The sequence below is a fragment of the Podarcis filfolensis genome, assembly GCF_964270895.1.
Source record: "Podarcis filfolensis genome assembly, chromosome: 2".
NCBI classification, from domain to species: Eukaryota; Metazoa; Chordata; class Lepidosauria; order Squamata; family Lacertidae; genus Podarcis; species Podarcis filfolensis.
This window is the reverse complement of record NC_139605.1, coordinates 29,983,149-30,004,623: the sequence shown is the minus strand read 5'-3', so window position 1 is coordinate 30,004,623 and position 21,475 is coordinate 29,983,149. Positions and strand designations below refer to the sequence as shown.

Sequence of the window (21,475 nt, the reverse complement as noted above, 5' to 3'; positions counted from 1 at the left end):
TCGAAACCCGGAAGGGAGTGTTCCAATTTTTGGAAGCCAAACATCCGGCGCAGCTTCCCAGGCTTCCAACTGGCTGCAGGAGGTTCCTGCAGCCCATCAGAAGCTGTGTTTTGGTTTCCAAATGTTTTGGAAGTCGATGGACTCCCGGAACGGTTTAAGTTCAACAACCAAGGTACCACTGTAACTGCACTAACAACTGGGAGCCAATACTGGAAACCTGCTCTTTCCTCACAAAACATTCTCCACCCCCACCCCTTAACCATGTTTATGCTGCTCACTGATACCAACATTAGTCTGGGTTTCATTTAACCAGAGAAGCCCATTTATTTCAATGGATCCACAGACTTCAATAGGTCTTCTCTGGGGTTGACTAACTATTATCAACATATTGTTTGAGGTTGGAGGAGGTTAGAGGACATCCTGCTTAACCTTAATTGTGCCTAGTAGTATCAAAAACTGCTTAACCACAGCTAAGGGGAAGAGACTCGCAGTCCAGAGGCTGTCTCCTTATTTCTTAACCACACTTAACATGAAGTCAGCATTCTGTCTGCACGAGCCCACTGTACCTGGACATGCAAGCCTTAAAAACAGGCACAAAATCATTAAGAGCAGTAGCTCGCTGGTAGAGCACCCACTTTGCATATCAAAGGTCCCAGGTTCAATCTGCAGTATGGTGCTGATAATACCAAAGTTGCAAGTTCGATCCCCATAAGGGGCAGCTTCATATTCCTGGCATTGCAGGGGGTTGGACTCAGTAAAGGATCCTCAGGGTCCTTTCCAGCTCTACAATTCTATGATTCTATGACTGTGAAGTTCCCCAGTCTGAAAGTCACTACCAGTCAGCAAAGACCACATGGAGCTTGACTGACTCAGTATAATGTACCGTATTTTTCGCCCTATAGGACGCACTTTTCCCCCTCCAAAAATGAAGGGGAAATCTGGGTGCGTCCTATGGGGCGAATGCAGGCTTTCGCTGAAGCTTGGAGAGCGAGAGGGGTCGGTGCGCACCGACCCCTCTCTCTCTACAGGCTTCAGGAACACATCCGCAGCCTAGGCAGCCCTGCGGGAGTTCCCCGCAGGGCTCCCCACACTGCGGATAGCAGCCTGCCGCCCGGCGCGAGGGGTGACCTGAAGCAGAGCGCCCCGCACGCCGGACGGTCATCTGCAGCGTGGGGAGCCCTGCAGGAGTTCCCCGCAGGGCTCCCCACGCTGCGGATAGCAGCCTGCAGCCCGGTGGGCAGGGCGCCCTGAAGCAGAGCGCCCCGCGCGCCAGACAGTCATCCGCAGTGTGGGGAGCCCTGCAGGAGTTCCCCGCAGGGCTCCCCACGCTGCGGATAGCAGCCTACCGCCCGGTGGGCAGGGCACCCTGAAGCAGAGCGCCCCGCGCGCCGGGCAGACATCGGCCAGCCCCACAAGTTCGGGGGACAGCAGGGAGGCGCAGCACCGCCATCCCGCTGTTCCTCGACCTGGTTCGGCTTCCCCAACCAGCTTTTTGGGGGGAAATAAAGGGGAAAAATTTTTCCCTTTATTTCCCCCCAAAAAAACTAGGTGCGTCCTATGGGACGGAGCGTCCTATGGGACGGAAAATACGGTAGTTTCCTGCATTTGTTCCTATGAACTAAAACCAAATGAATTTCAGAAGCTAGGTTCATAGTTTGAGCTGTAGTAGAAAAGAACACATAACTTTCTGACCTGCAATACTAACTAGTAGAATTAGTAGCTTGGATTCCTATTCTGTCCTCACTGCAGGTTCACATGGAACTTAGTCATCTAGTAAGTTATTTAAAAGCTATCATGCAAATTAGAAGGCTCAACCTTTGAAGCGCCTGATATGAACTGAAAGAATGTAAGCAAGTGATTTTTGCATGAGGACAATTCAGAAAGCTTACCACAATGGTTTGAACTTTGCCAAGAAACATTTATTTATAGAAATTATTCATTTTTCTGAACATATGGCAGAAAATTACTACAATATGAAAGACAGAAACAGAATGTCTAAATTTGATAATAAATCATGCGGTCTGAACAACAAGTGAGGTTTGATCTAAGATTGCATACCCATTAAAGCCAGTGACTATTTTCAGAATACGTTCTTTCATCTCCTCAAAGGGAATATATTCCACGTTGGGGTTAGGAGGGCCTCTTGGCTCAGGAGCAGAAGTTCTGAAGTCATCCATCACTTTCTCCAATTTGAAAATAAAATAGCCTTTGAACTGCGACCACTGGATCCTAAAAAAAGAAACACACACAGCTTGCTTAACAGCACACAAAAAACCACATGGTAACCATATTTATATTAAAGCAATAAAGCATGCACAGCACAGTTAGCTTTAAAAATACCTGCAGGCAAAACAAGACAAACAGAGAGAGAGAAAGAGAGAGAAAATCCCATGATCAGGTATCTGAGCCATTTATTCAATCCTGTGTAGGTAGGGCTAGGTTCTAAACTATGGATTGCTAGATCTGAACCTGGGTATAGTGGTGAGTATAGCTGCCTTCCAAGCAGTGATTAAATAAAAAGTATTTTCTGCTATACCTCTGAGCCATAATACCAAATTTAAATCACTGACAAACAGGGCAGGTTTCGTCATTAAGCCCCCAAAACCAGAACTATTACATGAAGATGCAAGTGATAGCAAAATTTAATACCACTACCCTTTACTAAGAGAAATAAGGTCAAACATCAGATGAAAACAAGGCTCAAATAAGACTTGAAAGCAGGGATGCCTCAATCCTGAACAGCAAACTGAGCACAGTGCACAGAGAGGGGGATACAAGTCAAAGGGCACTTTCTGCTTTCTAATAAAACTCTTGTCCACCACCCATTTCCCCCCAGTCAAGCCTGGTTTACTCCAGATATTCAAATGACAATACACAAAGTTGTTTGACCTTTCATGTGGTTCCTCCATTCAGGCATTACGAGAGTAGTTTAGGAGCAGGTTCAGAGAAGCAGCTCCTTTGTTGTTCCAGTGATGCATGAATTTTGTCCAGCTGAAGACCAGTTGGTATGCAGAGGGGCATGACTGTCCTTACTCTCAGTGGAAAGAAGAGCTGAATGAGGGATTAATGTATTCTCTCACTGAAAACCACTTTGAATTCTCATAAGGGATATAAATCTCCAGTATCACACTTGCAACTGGCAGCTAATCTAGACACCAGTTGTAGAATTATGTCACAGAAAATCTACTTCCCTGTGCCTGGAACAGCCCAAATTAGATTTCTGTTGACTTTCAAGCATAATGAACGCAAGTATCCTCAAATAATCGTGCCTGCTAGCCCAGCACAAAGCATATTCTCTAACATATGAGAAAACATAGGTTTATTGTCTCTATTTTATCACGTTCAAGCCAACTAAACCAACAAAAGCACACAGTACTTACAAAGAGAGGGAGGAAATCACCTGACTAGATATGAGTCATTTATCCTTGTGTAGGTAGGGCTAGCTTTTAAACTATGGATGGCTAAATCAGAACCCATGTCTCAATTCACTTCCAGGGTCTTTCCATCTAGTATATCCCCACCAACACCCAACTTAAGTATATCCTCCTATTATGTAGTTCATCCACTTTCACTTGAGCAGGCCAACCCACAGGCAAAGAGCTATTTGAGGTTCTCTTTCCACCTCTGCTGCTCACTGCCACTTGGTGTGTCTGAATCATACACAGAAGTGAGCATCTGAGATGCATAATAAGTGCAGGCACCTGACACCTGTTCACTCTATGGCTAAGAAGAGATAAAAGACAATGAAGGTCAGATAAAAACAAGAGGTTGTGTTCAGCTAACTTTTACTCAGAATAGAACCGTTTAAATTAATGACCACGGCTAACCTAGATCTAGTAATATCAATGGGTCTTCTCCGAGAAAAAGTTAGTTGACTCATTCAAGAGTAAGATGCAAATGTTTTAGAACATGGTTTGAAAACTTGTGATCCTCCAACTCCCACAAGCTCTAGCAAGTATGGCCAATGCTACACAGGTGGTGGGAACTGAAGTCCAACATCTGCAGGGCCACAGGTTAGTCATACCTATTACAGAACTTTTAATACACAGACCAATACGGAAGCAGTTTTGCATTGTACACATACATATTCATACATCATATATCCAATGATAAATACTACCTGCCTGTTACCTTTCTGCCATCACCCAAGTTTAAAAAGAACATCATTTTTAAAATAGAAATTGGAGGTTCTTCAAAGATGAAACAGTTTTAAGTTTTGCTTTTGTCAAAAAGCCCCTAAACTTTTCTATGTACTTTTGATTCTGCCCTCAAAATTTTGTCTTTCTCATCCAAGCTCTCAGCACTAGGTGGTCACATGGACTAGAAGGAATGAAAGCTGTGATGTGAGCTTTCTGGAAAATTTTGAATTGGAAATTATTTCTGGTTCCTTAATTCTATTGCAATCAGATTTCATGTCCTGTATTAGTAAACTAAACTACTAAACTATGTTAATTCTAAGGGCTCTGTTAAGTATCTCAGATGTTTTTTCCTTGAGCTGTGTCCCCATAGCTACGTCAGGGAATGCACAGCCTCCAAGAACCCTAGAAACCACACTTCAGAGACTTTTGCACAGCTCATCTGAGCTGTGAGTCCAAGACCTAGATAAAGATGAGAAAATGTTTTGTTTTGTTTTTATTTTCATGTGATTTGCTTAACACTGTGATGAAATATGTAGATTTTGCCATGGAAATCGCAACTTTCAAAATTTAGCTCACGTTTCATGTTTAGCAAAGCTATTTCTCGTAAAAGTACAGAAAAAGGAACCTATTAAAGATATTGCCACCTTCATAGTACAATATATTAACCAAAAACCTTATGTTAAAGAAGCTAAAAGGCAATAAAAGCTGAAAATTCAATAGTGGCCACTCTGCAGTGGACAGTCAAGCAAGACTATTGTTAGCATGTTTATCTAGTAGGAAGCAATTAGGAGGGTTTCCTATTTTGAAGACAAACTAGGCAGTTTAACTTGATTTGGTCTTTCATCATGCAAAAAAAAAGTGCTATCCAGCTGCAGGAAACACTTAGGAACAGAAGTACTTTTTTAAAGGTTTTGTGTTCATATCTTCCCTATTGACACTTTGTTGTTGCTGCTGTTGTTTAGTCGTTTTAGTCGTGTCTGACTCTTTGTGACCCCATTAGTTACCTGCCTTAGGTTTTTAATGCTGAAAAGCAATTTCATATATACTTGTAATTCAACATGTACAAACCTGCATATTTACCTTGCATGTAATTTATTCACACACAAAATGAGACATTTAGTTTCTAAAGCGTGAGTCAGAACTGAACCTTTTTCAGAGCTAAGCAGATGAGCAATCAAGACAGTTATTTTTAACTTCTATCAGATGTTGTGAACCAACCCAGTATTACTTTTTCTGGCTGTATCTGTTCTGGAGATCCGTGGCATAGTGAAGCATACCTACCCAGTGCCATTCATGCCAGAGTTTAGATCCACTTTGGGTGAATTCTGATGAATTACTTAATCCAGGCAATCTATGCAACAGGTGGCATGACTTGTCGTTTCCCCATGTGGTTATCCTGTGCTATACTTATAAGGTTCAAGCTTTGGAGTCCGGGAAGACTCCCTCTACCTGCAACCCCCTACATATGTTCTAAGTTTTTGTGTTGGCGAAACAGCACCCATCACAGTTCCGTGATGACAGCTGATTGTTCCCCAGAACCATACTCACCTGCCAATCATATGGACCAGACGTTCCCCATCCTTGCTCTATCTCCTTCAGGCTGTAAGGGAAAGGGTAGTGTTGGGGCAAGTACATGCCTAGTGACTTTTCCCTTGCAGTTTGAGTATCAAAAGGCTCCTAAGTCTCTGCAACTAGTAGGAAGGAGGATATTCCAGACTCTTCAAAGCTAAAATAAATGCCTAGTTTGAGCAGCTGACACTTGTGTTTGGCAACATACTTGCAGTCCCACAAGGAAAGAGGCAGTCTACCCACTTTTTGTCCACATGTGAACTGAACTGGGTTGCTGCACCTATGCAAAAGCCTTGGCGGTGTGTTCTACTGGGGCTGCACCAACACCTGTGGTGCACTTGTGCAAGGGCACGTGAACTTGCAAACTTCTGAATTTTCTGCAGCACAAGACTCAACTACAAGAAAGCAGCAATATTTTTAGAACATGCATTTTTAGAAGGCATCAAAAGTAATCCAGCTTGTCTCAAAACACTAACATCTACAAAAACCGATTAGAAGATAGTAAACTTTTAGCTATTGTCAGCGCCAGCATGAGCTTAAACCAGTTTAGCGGTTTTATCAGTTTGATTGAGAGACTGTTTTCCTTGCTGGCCACTTTCACCCTTAACTTGATTCTGCCTACTGACATTTTCATTCTTCTTGTTACCATGGCTTCATCACAACAATGCTGCAACCAGCCTCTCAGAGGAATGCACGGAAAACAGTACAGTAGCTTATTCAGCAACCAAGGGCTATATTTTAATGCAAAAACAATTAGCACAAATTCTTTGTGTACCACACTTGCTTTTCAGAGTTATCCCCAAGTTTGGCCAGATCATGCATAATGCATGATGCTATCCTATGCATATAGAAAAGTTCCACTGCACGTACAATGAGCCTTGTCATCCTGCTATTCTCCTATTCTTTAGGCAACTGGGGTAACGAGGTAGCAGTAGGAGAGGGTGTGCGCATACCCCCTGCTTCCAAGCTGCTCAGGCTTCTAAGTTTTTCATTTAAATTTTACAGACCGAAAAGTTCTTATTTGCCTTTTATCTTATGGGGAAAGCCCTACTGCTATCCTTACAAGTTACTAAGATGAAAAGTTGGGAAGATTCTTTCACTTGGTTAGATCTTGCAATTTGTCATTGGCAATGCTAATTTTCCAGATAACTAATATTTTTCAGCCTCATGTCAGTACAGCAGGTCTGCTCTTTATAAACCTGAAAATAACCTAAAATGCTTTACATTAATTTCTTCTTTAGTTATCTTCTATTATATATTTTTACATGGAAGAATGCAATGGTTTTCATGGTCAAAGTTAATGTGATAAGTGAGAAGATTCAGGGTAAAGCCGATGCATAATACAGTTCATACTATAGTGAAGAAGAGCATATATAGATATATAGAGCGTATATAGATGAATAGTCAAGTTTAGATGTGGGATGTGAATGACGGGTAAAAGACTAATGATTCTGCTACAGAGTACCTGTGGCAATCTTTGTGCAAGTCTGTGTTAATTTCCCGTATTTTCAATATTAGCTACCCATGATGTGCAAGCAATTTAAAATGTCTGCCAACTTTTTTATTATTTCTCATTTTTCTCACTGTTTTTCCCTAAAAGCTGAAATATACATCAAAAGACATTAAACACTACCAAACTATAATCAACACCACAGAACCCTGGAAGCATGAAGCAAGAACTGCTGTGAACCACCCATCCAGATCTAAATGAACACCAACAGAGAACTAATTTTAGTGTTTCTGGGCATAGTCAGAAGGCAAGTGATGAAGCAGCTAAGCATATCTGGTTTTGTCAATGCATGAATGGAAGATTGCCTGGTAATCCTCAAGTTCCATGGAAGAAAAATGAAAATAATGTAGCAGAGAAGCCAAGCATACTTCAGCACATATAATTCCAACATTTATAGTACAGTGGTACCTAAGGTTACAGACGTTTCAGGTTACAGACTCTGCTAACCCAGAAATAGTACCTCGGGTTAAAAACTTTGCTTCAGGATAAGAACAGAAATCGTGCAGCAGCGGCGTGGCAGCAGCAGTGGGAGGCCCCATTAGCTAAAGTGGTACCTCAGGTTAAGAACAGTTTCAGGTTAAGAACGGACCTCCAGAACAAATTAAGTTCTTAACCCGAGGTACCACTGTATTTATTCCCTACCTTATTTGAACTTTCTGAATGCTGATACTTTGCAACCGTGCCACTAGATCTGTTCATCACCACAGTAAGATCTGTGGCTATTTTGTGGGGGTGATGAAATCATCGTAATCTCATACAGGAATAAGGTGGGTGCCCCACATTAAAGGTGTTTTTTTGGGGGGTGGGGAGGTAATTTTGTCTTCACTAGCAGATAAAATATTTTCCCTGTTCAGTAGTGGTAGGAGAGTTGCATCACAGCTTCTTCTACAAGGCAGGTATAGAGTATTTATATCTTTAAAACTTTGATCTGTTGGATGTTTACTTTGTATTGTAGGCAGGGATTCCCAAAATTTGGTTTTTCATGGTAGCTGTCATGTTCTGTCATCACTCAAAGTGAGAGTGACTTGTACCAGCAATCAGCAAAGATTGGAAACCCGCAAGCATGCTTGCTCTGCCTTTCCTTAAAGGTTACTTTGAAGTGAGAGACATCCCCCCTCCCCACAGGCTTCACTGTGATCCATGCAGAATTGGGAGTCGGGGGTCTCTCACCTTTTGGTGGGTGTCTATGAGAGTGGCAGGCAACAGTTAAGTTGGATTATGTGGCAGTGACTACTGACCACCTTTTGGGAATTCAGGATTTCAAAGTATCCTAGCTAGCATAATTTGTGGTATTATATTCTTTACACAACATATTGTGTAAACAGTTTTACACGCAGCATTAAAAGAAAGCAGTGATCCAGTGAGCGGTCTAGAAGAATCTTTAACTGTAGCAATCTGCCTCTTTACATAAGAGCCCCTGGAGCCCCATTTAGAGGATATATAATAAATACATCTTTTAAAAAAGCTCGACATATTTCCCACTTATAACAATATTGGGCTGGCACCATAATTAGTAGTAATTCATTCATCCTAGAAAAAGGGAACTGAGTCTCATTTATCAAGTAACCGCTTTCATTTCCATCTATTCCAAAGATTAGATTCTCATTCATCCTGATTTTAAAAATTACATTGGTGCTATGATGTGCAGAAGTTCCTGTGCGAAGGAGGGCTTCCTATTCATTTCAGCATTACGGATTGCTGTGTGCAAGTAAAATAAATATGCCAATGGAAATCTGTAGACTAGCAAGAGACAGAAGTACAGCCGCAACAAAGGCTCCATTAACTACTCCCTTATATTGACAGCTTTGGATAGTTTATCACAAGATCCCCAATACTCTAGCAATCAAGCCTTTTTATTCAGATTGAATCTTCAATGTCTCTTCAGTTTCGTAACAACCCTCAACTGTCTTTCAGACACTGAAGGGTGGAGCGGGGGGAGAATCCACCCCATTTGCCTTCATCAAGTCTTACAGGAGCTTATTATATCTTTAGATAAGTTTTAAGATTTTTACATCATCTCGTTCCAACACATTCCCACCAATTGACAGACTTCTAAACCACCTTAACAAGTCATTTTACAAGCATTTTAAAGCAAACAATTTAAATTGTGATCTCCCTATATGTTCTTGTAGATGTTGAGATGCCACTCAGATAGAATTTGCACATGCTGGTCATTTAAAAAAAATATTTAAATTGTGGCAGCAGATGATATTCTGCATTCTCTTATCTGAGCCAGCTTCTTCAAATTAAGGGAGTCACCCATTTCATTCTTTTTTAAAATGAATTGTCTCTTTGTTGCCAGTGAAAGATTCTTGAACAGAAGTATTTAGTCCCCTAGATCAGTGTTCCCCAACCTTGGGCCTCCAGCTGTTTTTGGACTACAACTCCCATCATCCCTCACTAGCAAGACCAGTGGTCAAGGATGATGGGAATTGTAGTCCAAAAACAGCTGGAGGCCCAAGGTTGGGGAACACTGCCCTAGATGACAAAACTGATTAAACATTCTCTTCAGTCACTCCCTCTTACGTTGCAAAACAGTCACTTTCAACATTGTTTGTGCTTAAAAGTGATGGTGCTATTAGTGAACATGGTAAATTCCACATTTCTCAAACAATACTGTGATGTTTCATCTCTGAGCCCCAGAGTTCTCTGCTTCTGAAGTGTTGGGGCAAAGGGGGAAACCACTGTGACAGAAGTGGCCACTATTTCTAAGTAGTAGCACCTTAATTAGGCTGCAAATCACCTGACAAAGAAGAATAGATTAATGAACTTAATGAGAGTTCACTGGCTTAAGGGATATTACTTTATTTGATTGGAAATAAAAGCCTGCAAGATTGGTCACCAAATATAGTTGTCCAAATTACCGGTAAATAACTGTTTCACATGTTGTGTACATGCATGAAATCTACGACAACAGGGAAGAACTAAGTTTCCAAATATAGCATTCACTCCATCAGTACAAACCTCCTTGTTCAGAGACTGAAGAATCTGAAGCAAATTACCAAGGACTATCTAAATTATCATTTTTAATAGACTGGGCTAAGACAATTTTTATTAATACCAATTATTTTGGATAAGCAGTTTACAGGTATGAATGAGCATCTACAATCCCTTCAACACCAGCTAGGTAAAGGTAAAGGGACCCCTGACAGTTAAGTCCAGTTGTGAACGACTCTGGTGTTGCAGCACTCATGTTGCTTTACAGGCCGAGGGAGCTGGCGTTTGTCCGCAGACAGTTTTTCCGGGTCATGTGGCGAGCATGACTAAGCAGCTTCTGGCGCAACGTAACACTGAAACCAGAGCAGCACATGGAAACGCCGTTTACCTTCCCGCTGGAGCGGTACCTATTTATCTACTTGCACTGGCGTGCTTTCGAACGGCTAGGTTGGCAGGAGCTGGGACTGAGCAATGGGAGCTCACCCTGTCTGGGGATTCGAACCGCCTACCTTTTGATCGGCAAGCCCAAGGCCACAGTGCCACGTGCGACTACCATACATTATCTGAGAAAACCAGATATTTTGCGGGGGTCAGATTAAAAATTAACACTAGCTGCTGAAAACGTCAGAGTGCAACTGTGATTTCTGGAACAAAGAGTAGTCAGGAACACAGACATACAGGCACTGATTAGACAGTGTTTGCAGCATGTGGGATCATTTCAAATGGAACCGAATCCATGAGCTTGGATAGTACTATTACTACTACTAATTTTTTTCAGTAATATGCATATGTTCTGTGGTAATTTCTCTTACACCTAATTATGAATTACTGCAATTGATTAAAGCTTTCATAAAACGCATAAACAGACCCAATGGAAGGATAAGAGCAAACAAAATGCTGTAAAGTAAGTATCTAGAGTGATAATTAATGATAATCTCTGCCCATGTGTGGAAGGATCCCCACTGGGCTTAAAAGAGCTCTATTCCACACACACCCCTCCTAGCATGTAAGACCAGACAATGAAACATCTGTGCATACTTCCCCCATCCCTATACAATCCTCTTATTCTGCTTGATCAGGTTTAAGTTGTTTGAACTGTCTTTCAATATTGTGTTTGAATTGTTGCAACCCACCTTGGAACGTTAAGGTGAAGGGCAAGTAAATGATAATGATGATAATGTGTACTCCAAGCTATTATCGTTAGGTGCCAAGAAAAAGCATTCCTCTTCTCCCAGGTTTTCGGCTAATTAAACAATTGATGGCCTTTTAAACTCTCTCTCTCTTTGTGTGCGTATGTGTGTTATCCATGTGTGTTATTGCTCTGTTTGCTACTATGTTACATATTTTGTGTTTTTATACTGTAAACTATCCTGCGATCCTTGTTTGAAGGGTAGTTTATAAACAACAACAGCTACTAAAACATAATAATTATAATGTAACAAGGCTGAGAAGAAAAAGGCAAAATGGGGATTTCTTTTTAACTAAATTTATATACTACCTGATTGTAAGAGAACCTCTGAGTGCACATAGGAAGCATGCGCAGACTTCCCAGATCACAAGATGGCCTGTTGGTACTGCATGCACATGCGTGGGTTCTGTGCATATAAGGAAGAATAGTACCTCAACTTAAGCAGTACTAGGAATTAAGGCAAATTGATTTTAGTAGGGTTTCTTTTAATCTTTAAATAGGATAGGGAAGAATATTTTTCATTGTTATTGTCTTGTCAGTTGATAAACACTCTCAATATTTTGTATTTTAAAAACATTTAGGGCATCTTTGAAATTTTAATGTTTTATAAGTTCCTTAGAAACTTTTCTTGTAAAATGCACTGAAAATTATTATTATGTCCTTCATTTTATTTTTGAGTTTTTACTGGAAAAGGAAGTGTTAAATAAGTAAGGAAAACCACTAAGGGCTGTATCCAATGAAGCTGTACTTTTGCCACAACAATTTCCACTTGCACAACAGAAAAATGGCATCCACCCAATATATCCTGGTCCCCCCCCTCCAAATAAGATCTGGGGGGGGCACATGGAGAGAGGAAGTTCTGCTGCTCAAACAGGATAATTTTGTCAAATACAACTTGAAATGTATGGCCAGCTCCATGCTAGAACCTGCAGAAGAAAACTTGCCAGTCAATTCGAAAAAAGGCAAAACAACACTATTAAGGTGTCTTCTCACAATATCTGAACTCCTAACTGCACTCAACAGTATCTGGGCAGCATAAGTAAACGTAAAATTGACAAATACCCACCATTGGCAGTTAATTTTGACCCATCTGGATATGCAAGCATTGAAAAGTACATTGAAAGTCCAACACGGTAGTCAAAAAACAGTAGTTAAAAAAAACCAACAGAAGTAAACAGATACAAGATAAACAAGTTGTTCATGTTCATTCTTAGAGTCAAATAAGTGCAGGAGAATGAAAGAGTATGAATTAGCATGCAAGTAAATTAGCATACATGAGAGGTGCTCTGATTGCTTCGTGTTTTGTCACATGCTGCTCTATAATTCACACCAGACACAATATGTGCAACTACAAGGAACATAAAATTGGGTAGAGCTTCAACTCACTGACATGTCCAGGCATGCAGTTTTATTTCCGATACAAACAAGAACTTCAAAGATTGTGAAAATGCCTTTATACTTAAAGAAAGCTGTGTGAATCAGAACAACTTGTTACAATGCTCTTATTTCCTCATTAAGAATTAAGAGCCAAAATGAAAAATTCCACAAAACAAATTTTCAATAGTGTTTGGTACAGCAACCAGCTCTGAAACAGCAGCAAAAGCATTGGGGCTGTTCGCATTTTCAAAGCATCTATCACTTGAGGCTCATTTATGTGCAAGGAAATCCTCTAGTGCAAAAAAGCACAAAATGTGACATGCCTTTCACACATTCCCTTGAAATAATGTGGCTGATAAAACAGACTGACAGATTATAAATACATTCCCCACATGCACAGCCTTCAATTCAGAAGAACTGCACTGATGCTTCACTAGCAGCAAATTGGCAGCATTTTAAGTTTTAAAAAACTACATTTAAAAAGCATATGCTCATTATCAGAAACCAACAATTTGATAATGGAAGCTGTTCAACAGTTCAGTTCAAAAAAATGTTCACTGTAAGAGAAAAGTTACTCTGCATCAAATACAAAAGTATCTGTGAAAGTAACCAAAAAAACCACACCCTTTACTTTGTTTGCCCCCATCAACCACATGGTCACTACTGTTATTTATTGATTATGTGAAGTTTTACATGCTACCATGGGACCTAAGAATCATGGAGTTGGAAGAGACCCCAGGGATCATCTAGTCCAACCCCCTTCAATGCAGGAATATTTTGCCCAACGTGGGGCTTGAACCCATGACCCTGAAATTAAGAATCACATGCTCCACTGACTGAGCTATCCCCAATATGTTCCAAAAAGCAGAGTGGTATCTCGATGTTATCCAAATTTTCAGTTTCTAAAATGAAATTACAGATATCCAGAGATTGGCAGATGTGGCCCTTCTTATTATGCCCTTAAATGGGGATAGATCACTGTGCTGTGACACAGGACAGGGTCATCTATGTGACAGTGCTCCATCTACAGAATTCCTTCCTCCTAGGAGGTATGGTTAGCCTCGATTTTCATGGATTTCGAGAATCAACTGAAACACAATTTTCCACCCATTTCTGGTGATGCCAATTTAGAGTCTGCAAAGTTTTAGAGTATCATGTCTGCTACTGCATTTTCGTTGCATATGTTCTGTCCTATTGTTTTAAATTGCTGTTGTAAAACACCCTGGGATTCCTTTGAAGGAAGGGTGGTTTATAAGCTCAATAAATAATATAAGACAATACAGGTTTTGCATCCAAACTGGATAATCTTCTTCTAAGAAACCTTGTCAAATAAGGATCCTGTAGTTAAAAGCCAGAACCCAAAGACATTATTATGCACACAGGAGAGACGTCCTCATGCATGAACCTTTGATCTATTGTTTTGGTAGCAATCATGTTTACACTGCCAAAGAAATCAAGCAAGTTTAAACTACACCGTGTGCTGCATGCTTCCCCAAAATGATGCCCACCAAATGCTTCAGATTACAACTCTCTCTTCATTCCTGATCACTGGCCATATAGGCAATGGCTGAAAGGAGTTGGGAGTCTAACAGGTACTCCTAGGGAGCATAATTTTGCAACACTTGGCAGCTCAAGTCCTGTTTATCTACTTTCACATATGAACTTTAGCTTGCCTAAGATAGTTAACAATAATTGAATGCAGTCTTGTAAATAGACACACCAACTAGTCATTCATGGGATGTGAGAATCTTCCAACAAAGGAAGCTTTATGAAATTGGAAATGTTACCATCCCCCACTCCTTCCATACACTTCCAGGCAAATATTATTTATTACATTTATAATTCATCTTTCCTTCAAGGAGCTCACACTTGCACAGATTGCTCTCCTCCCTATTTTATCCCCACAATGAGGTAGGGTTAGGCTGAAAATCCAAGATCACCCAATGAACTTCATAACTGAGATACGAACCCTCATCTCCCAGGTCCCAGTCCAACACTCTAACCACAATGTTCCACAAATGACTAATGCAGGTGAGGATAAGAAAGCTACTATAATTTCCAAGGGAATAAGTTAATTTTGGGGGTTGTGTCTACATAACTGATTAAATGGGTGAATCCTTTTCCATACATAGTCTTAAAAAAAACAAAAAAGTTAGATGGATACCTATGAAGGCTAATCGCTTGCATATGTTTTACAGTGGTACCTCGGGTTACGTATCCCTCTGGATACATAATCTTCAGGTTGCGCAGAAGCATGCTCAGAAGCGATCTGTGCGTTGCACACAGGCGATCTGCGTGCCACATGTGTGCGCGCAGAAGCACTCAGTTGTGCCTTGCGCGGGCACAGAACAGCACCTCCAGTTACAGACTTTTCGGGATACAGCCGGGCCTCCGGAACAGATCCCATCCGTAACCAGAGGTACCACTGTATTGCTTTGAAACAGTGAGGGGAAGCAGTTCATTTTTTAAAAAAATTCATAGTAAGTTTCCTAAAGAAGTACTGCTCTTAAGGTTTAAGGACAACAGCATATACCTTCAGTTTTGAAGTTGTATGAAGTCAAAGCAGTTACCAAGATTATCAACTTTGGATACTAGGGCTTAATTGATCCTTAGAGACAGGCAAACCACTTTTTGAAAAAGACCCTTCTTCTGTGCAGCTACATGTAAAACTACATTGGAAGCACAACTTGAGGCAGGCATTTTTTCTTTGGAAACATTCCTTGTAATATGTTACTGGCCTCACCTATATTTATCCTCTTGGCTAAAATTTGTTAATAACCAACTTCATACCACTGGCTACTCACTATCCCATTTTCTGACACCTGGGTTAGAAAAAGAAACAACTACATTAAATTTCTAGCTATTAACTTGCAAAATTAATTAGCTCTGGAAAAAAGGGTTTGCTCACTACTGTACCTTGATCTACAACAGGGGTTTGCAAACTGATCTGAAGACCAGCAGTGACCAACCAGTTTCATTCAGTGGTCAATGACATGTATATGAATTTGTGGTTGAAGACAGGACATGGCATATCCATCACATTTAAATTCATATACAATTGTATTTTTAGCTTTTTTATATTTTATGTTGTATTTTATTGCATTATAATTTGAATTCTTTGGAATTCAAGTTGTAATTCAATACAATATATAAGAAATGAAAAATCCATTGTTTTACCATAAGCAGTTACGAAAAGTTGATTTATCATGCTGCCCTGGCATTTAATAGTTTGTCTTTGTGAAAGTGGCTCAGCTTTCCAATGCTCTTCTATACTGTAATGTTTATAAGAATATAAACTCCTACTTTATCTCCCCAGTACTTTCCTTACACTTGGGGAACTCAGATGAATTTTATGTTTCAATTTTAATGACAGGCACTAACCCCAAAATTAATGAAAATATAGCAAAGTCCCTTGCTGTAGCCATTAAAACTAGACCACAGCTAGATGATTTCAGAGTTAAAGATGTCTGCATTTTTAAACTACTTTTGATTGCTCGTGGATTTTGTTATACTCTTATTTTAAAGGCACAATATGTGTGCATTCATGCTGTATTTCTTTGCTATGGTTGTCTTAACACTATATTGTATCTGCTGTTTATGGTCTGAAGACCAAATAAACTAAACTGAGTGACTGAAATTCTGTACTTTTTTTGAATTGTTGTTATGGCTTAACACCACAGTTAAACATACACATTTACTATCTGTTTATCTTCCTTCAAAATGTCTGCAGAATGCACAACAGAATGCATTGTACAAGTCTAACCAATAGCATCAACAAAGCATTAATTTTTTGAAGTCTGTGTTCAGACAATAACTGGCTTTATGAACAGGTCTTGCCTCAAGCTTTGCTATGCCTCCACCAAGTTTCCAGAACAATCATTTTTCCTAATTGATTAACCCATGGAAACCAGTAAGTGCATTATCTGTTGTTAAAGCAGGCCATACTTCTATCCAATGTACTACCTAATAATGCACAACACATTCCTATTCAAACTGTTGAAAGGGAACTGCACATCTTCATCCTATGAACGCTTGCAGCACAGATACGCAATTCTCAGTGAGGTTACAAGCCTTTGCCTAGCCTGTTTCACTTCAAAGTACAGGCCTCACCTTCAAAGGCTTCATTCCAACATGCATATCTCATGTGTACATGCCCCAACCCACATAGCACATAGACATGACACACAGGAGGTGGGGGAAGGAAACAAGCAAGCAGAAACAGATCCCTCAGCAGGACCCACTTCCTCCCCACTTTCTGCCTCCTTACTCTCTCTATGCTTCCCTGCCCTCACTTTTACTGGCTGTATTCCTGCCAATATCTTCAAGGTTCAAGAACCAAGTCTCAAGGAGGTCCCAGTATGGCCACTAAGCATGGTAGCATTGGATTTATAAGATCCGAGGTCTCTGCAATCCTTCTGCCCTGATGAGCACTGGTAAAGAAAAAAAGTGACCTTTCCTTTGGTACAACAGTGGTGACAATATTGGTGGCTACACTAAAGAAATCGGGGGAGGGAGGAGAAAACGCAGCCCCCTGTGCAGTTAAAGGGGATGTCTCTGCTCACTGAATCAGATGGTGAGGAGGGAAAAGGGAATGAATGGAATCCTGCCATGATGGGGCTCCAAGCTGCCCCCTCCCCACATTGCAGCTACTGGAAACAGCCAAAGACAAGGCTACGACCGACCGTGTGCAGTGTTCAAGAGGGCTCAAGAAATCCTGTGAATACAGAAATTTACCACTTAAAATCAGAGCAGACTCTTGGGGAAAGCTTGAATGAAAACAGAGGAAAGCACAAAATAGCACTGGGGCACTCAGCTAAGACTGTAAGACCCACAAATAATGCCACAAACCACTCACATCCCCCATATTATTAAATCAAAAAGAAAAGTGTGGTCTTTGCAGTCCACTGAAACTGTCTTGAGGGGCATATATGGTCTATGAGACACAAGTTTGCCACCTCTTTTATTATACAACCCTTTTTCATGGTTGACATGTATACAATCATTTGTATATGTGCCAACCATCAACAGAACATTCTTCTATCGGGAAATTCTCAGGTGTTTCTTAAAACAAACAAAAAACTTAACAGCTACATTTTCAATACTTGTGCTTCTTACTACAGTGGACTTTCAACCAACAGGCTAATATTCATTAAAAAGGTACAACTATAATCCTGAAAATATGTCCTGCCATTTTATCCTGAAAGCTAATGTAGTTTAAGGTTACCAAAATGTTAAGATGCTAGATATGAACTTTCTAAAGCCAAACTGTCAAAGATGACTAATTCTGATACTAAAGCAAATAAACAAATAAAATTTGTTAAGGAAGGCCACATAGGATTCAGGCTACTATTAAGTATATAAATAAGAAATACAGGCAATGACCATTTAGTGTGCATTCAAATAAGGCGCGACCGTGCACATGTGCACCGCTGCGAACATGGAAATGGCAGGAAAAAGGGGCATAATGGGTGAGCTTATACATGCTCCACCATTGCACGAAATGACCCAAAACATAACCCCTGCACAAATCAAGGGTTGCCTGTATGCAAGCTTTTACAATCACTGTTCCATTCTATCATACTGACACAAATTTTAATAGACATTGGCTAATATCCAAAATTGTGTGAGATTTAGTAGTCCACAAGCTTAACATGAATCCACAATGTGATGCAGCAGCATAAAAAAGATAATACTATTCTAGGCTGCAACAACAGAAGTATGATGTTAAAATCAAGGGAAGCAATAGTACCGCTCTTGGTCAGACCACACCAGGAACACTGTGTTCAATTTTGGGCACAATTTTGACAAGCTGAAACGTTCAGAGAAGGGTGACGAAGATGATCAAGTGTCTGGAAACCAAGCCTTATGAGAAACAGCTGAGGGAATTCAGTATTGGGTATGTTTAGCATGAAAAAGAAGAGACTGGGAGGAGATATGATAATTACATTCAAATGTATAAAGGGCTGTCACATGGAAGATGGAGCAAGCTTGTTTTCTTCTGCTCTGGAGGGTAGGACTCAAACCAATGAATTTAAGCTAACAGAAAGGAGATTCCAACAAAACATCAGGAAGAACTTTCTGATGGTAAAAGCTGTTCCAATAGTGGAACAGAAACAGACTCCCTCAGAAGGTGATGGACTCTCCTTCCTTGCAGGGCTTTAAGCAGAGGGTGGGTGGCCATCTGTCACAGATGCTTAAATCGAGTTTCCTGCATTGCAGGGGGTTGGACTAAATGACCCTTGGGCCACCTTTCCATCTCTACAACTCTATGCTTCTAAGACTCTTGCTTCTGCAATGGGACTTCCCCGTCCTCCTGTCCACATCCATACAATTCTGCTCTGGAAGGTTCTCCAAGCCACGGGAGAAGATTTGGGAAGGATGCCTTGGGGATGAGAGGAGGACTCATCACACGAGTAGAGACATAATTGTCTGGCATCCATTGCATTAAACTGATCCTGCAAGTGACACTGTCAACAGTTAACCATGGAAGGATGACAAAAAACAAAACAACAAAGTTTAAACTGGTGCAGCTAAGTATAGCAAAACAATGTCTTTGTAGTTTAGTTTGAATATATATTAGAGTAAGACATGAGCAACTTTCTTTTGTTATTGAGCTTGAACCCTTTAATTCAAAGAGCCAAATAAAACTGATGACGTCAGCTTTCCCTAGAAACCAGTCACAAAGGGAAGTAAAGCTTCTCTGGTAAGCTAGACATAAACTCTAAAAGGATACTCACTGAAATAAACATTCCTTGCTGAAGCCTGCATCTTGCATTACCCTCCCCCACTAGGATAGCTTGGGAGCAAGAAAATTTGCACTCGCTAACAGTGCACACTGGAGACCTTTCCCCTTCATGCTAAATAGTGAGACAATAAGGAAGTCAGGGAAGCTCTAGAGAAGTGAAGTATATAAGCAGTCTATAACTTTAATAATAATAAATAATACAGGAAAGAAAAACTTAAGATACATAAAAAGTGTGTTAAATAACTGTGCTTCCTCATCTTTTCTACTGCAGCCTTAGGGAAGGGCTGCAGCTCAGTGTCAGAGCCCAAACTTTGCATGTAGAAAGACAGTTTCAATCCCTGGCATTTCCAGGAAAGGTTGGGAAAGACTGCTGCCTGAAACCCTGAAAATCCACAGCTGGTCAAGTCAGTGTACTATGCAATAGTGAGCAAGATGGGTCAATGGTGTGACTCTGTGTAAGGCAGCTTCCTATGGTCCTTACCACCTCTCTAGTCTTCTGTTGTCTCATCTTTCCCACCCACCCCCTCACCTTTCTTGTTGCTCTGACCACATAAAGCTCCTCCTTAAATTCCTATCCTGACTTCCCGTATTCTCTTGGTATCCAGCACAAGCTTCTCATATTTATCTTCAAATCCTACCATGGCCTTGCCCCACACCTCTTCAATGTCTGCATTGTGCACCATCAAATTATTTCCCAGTTTAATTCTTGTTACCCTTATGCATGGAACTACCTCCCAGAACACTGGAGATGCACCAAATCCCTCCTCAAAACTCATTTTTTGAGACACCTTTGGGCATAAACGTAGCTATAGCAGGGTATAAGATTAGACATTAGAGTGTGAAATATGTGTAATTGAAATAAATATTTATTTCTCCTCAAATTAATCCTACTGTCAATTACTGCCTCTTCCTCTACTGTCCCTTTGTCCTGAATTAGTCTGTAACCCCCTTGGGACAAGGACTTGTACTTTATAAAGGACCATGCAGAGTGATGACACTATAGTAATAAATAAATATGTTATTTTATATATTAAATAACACACAACTGACCATATTGCCTCAAGCCAGACATATGTGCCACAAGTAGTATAAGAAGCAAGGATTTGCATCACACCGGCTTAAAGAGAAGCAGGAGAGTCCAGGAGCATCATTGACAAGACTCTTCAGCGCTCTGGGCAGCTGGCACCCTACACTACTACAAATGACCTGCATGCTGTCCCATGCACAGGACTATGCCAATCTCCACTACCCACACTCTCTAAAATGGAAGGGATCCAAATTCAACCTCACTGCTTCTGGAAACTGATGTAGTGAGCAGGGCTGGAAGTTGGTACAAGGTACAAGATAAAACAGGGATACAAGGGAGACCACCAGAACAGAAGCCACTGCCTGGTTGTGTGGGGTGATATGAACAAGTATGAAATAAGTATTGTTCTGAGAGATCTGGGAAAACCAAGCACTTGGTTTTACCTGGAATCTCAGTCCTGTAGATCCCAGGCACATGGCTAGCCACTCTGGAAGGAAGAAATGTCATTTCAAAGGGCTGGTTAGAGAAGGAGGGCTGCCAATAAATTATCCTCCTGGGCAAATAAGAGCAATTCAAATAATAGTAGGCATTCTCATCTTACCAAATAAACAATTGTAATTCTGCTCAGAAACATTTTAATTATTTTAAAAAAACCTATGCAGAGGCAGTCGTGGATATCTTATCTAGTAGAGAGGGATTTGCTCCCTGATTTTGTAGAGATTAGAGGGAAGTGGTGTGGAGGAAAAAGGCAGACCAACAGAAAAGCATAGATATTTGCCTTGGGCCTGAAGGTGACCAACAAAGGCTTGGGAAGTGCGGTTAAGTACACTTCTGGATCAAGATGCACTGGCACAAAACAGCAACTGTGTGAACAACTCCCAATGTGCTGGTAACTAAAGTAGAACTGTCTCAAAATTTATTTAGGTTTACCAAACAGGGCCAGCACTGCCCCAATGCACAATTACAACTGTCAGGGGGTAAA

At 40.7% G+C, this 21,475-nt stretch overlaps 1 protein-coding gene across 1 annotated transcript in view; it reads right to left on the bottom strand.

The window, feature by feature from the left end:
- Positions 1–21,475, bottom strand: part of PPP4R2 (protein phosphatase 4 regulatory subunit 2) — a 32,927-nt gene that overhangs the window by 9,742 nt on the left and 1,710 nt on the right. The window contains exon 3 of the mRNA XM_083602085.1: positions 2,059–2,229. Coding sequence (XP_083458211.1) covers positions 2,059–2,229 — 171 coding nt within the window. The remainder of the gene's footprint in view (positions 1–2,058; positions 2,230–21,475) is intronic.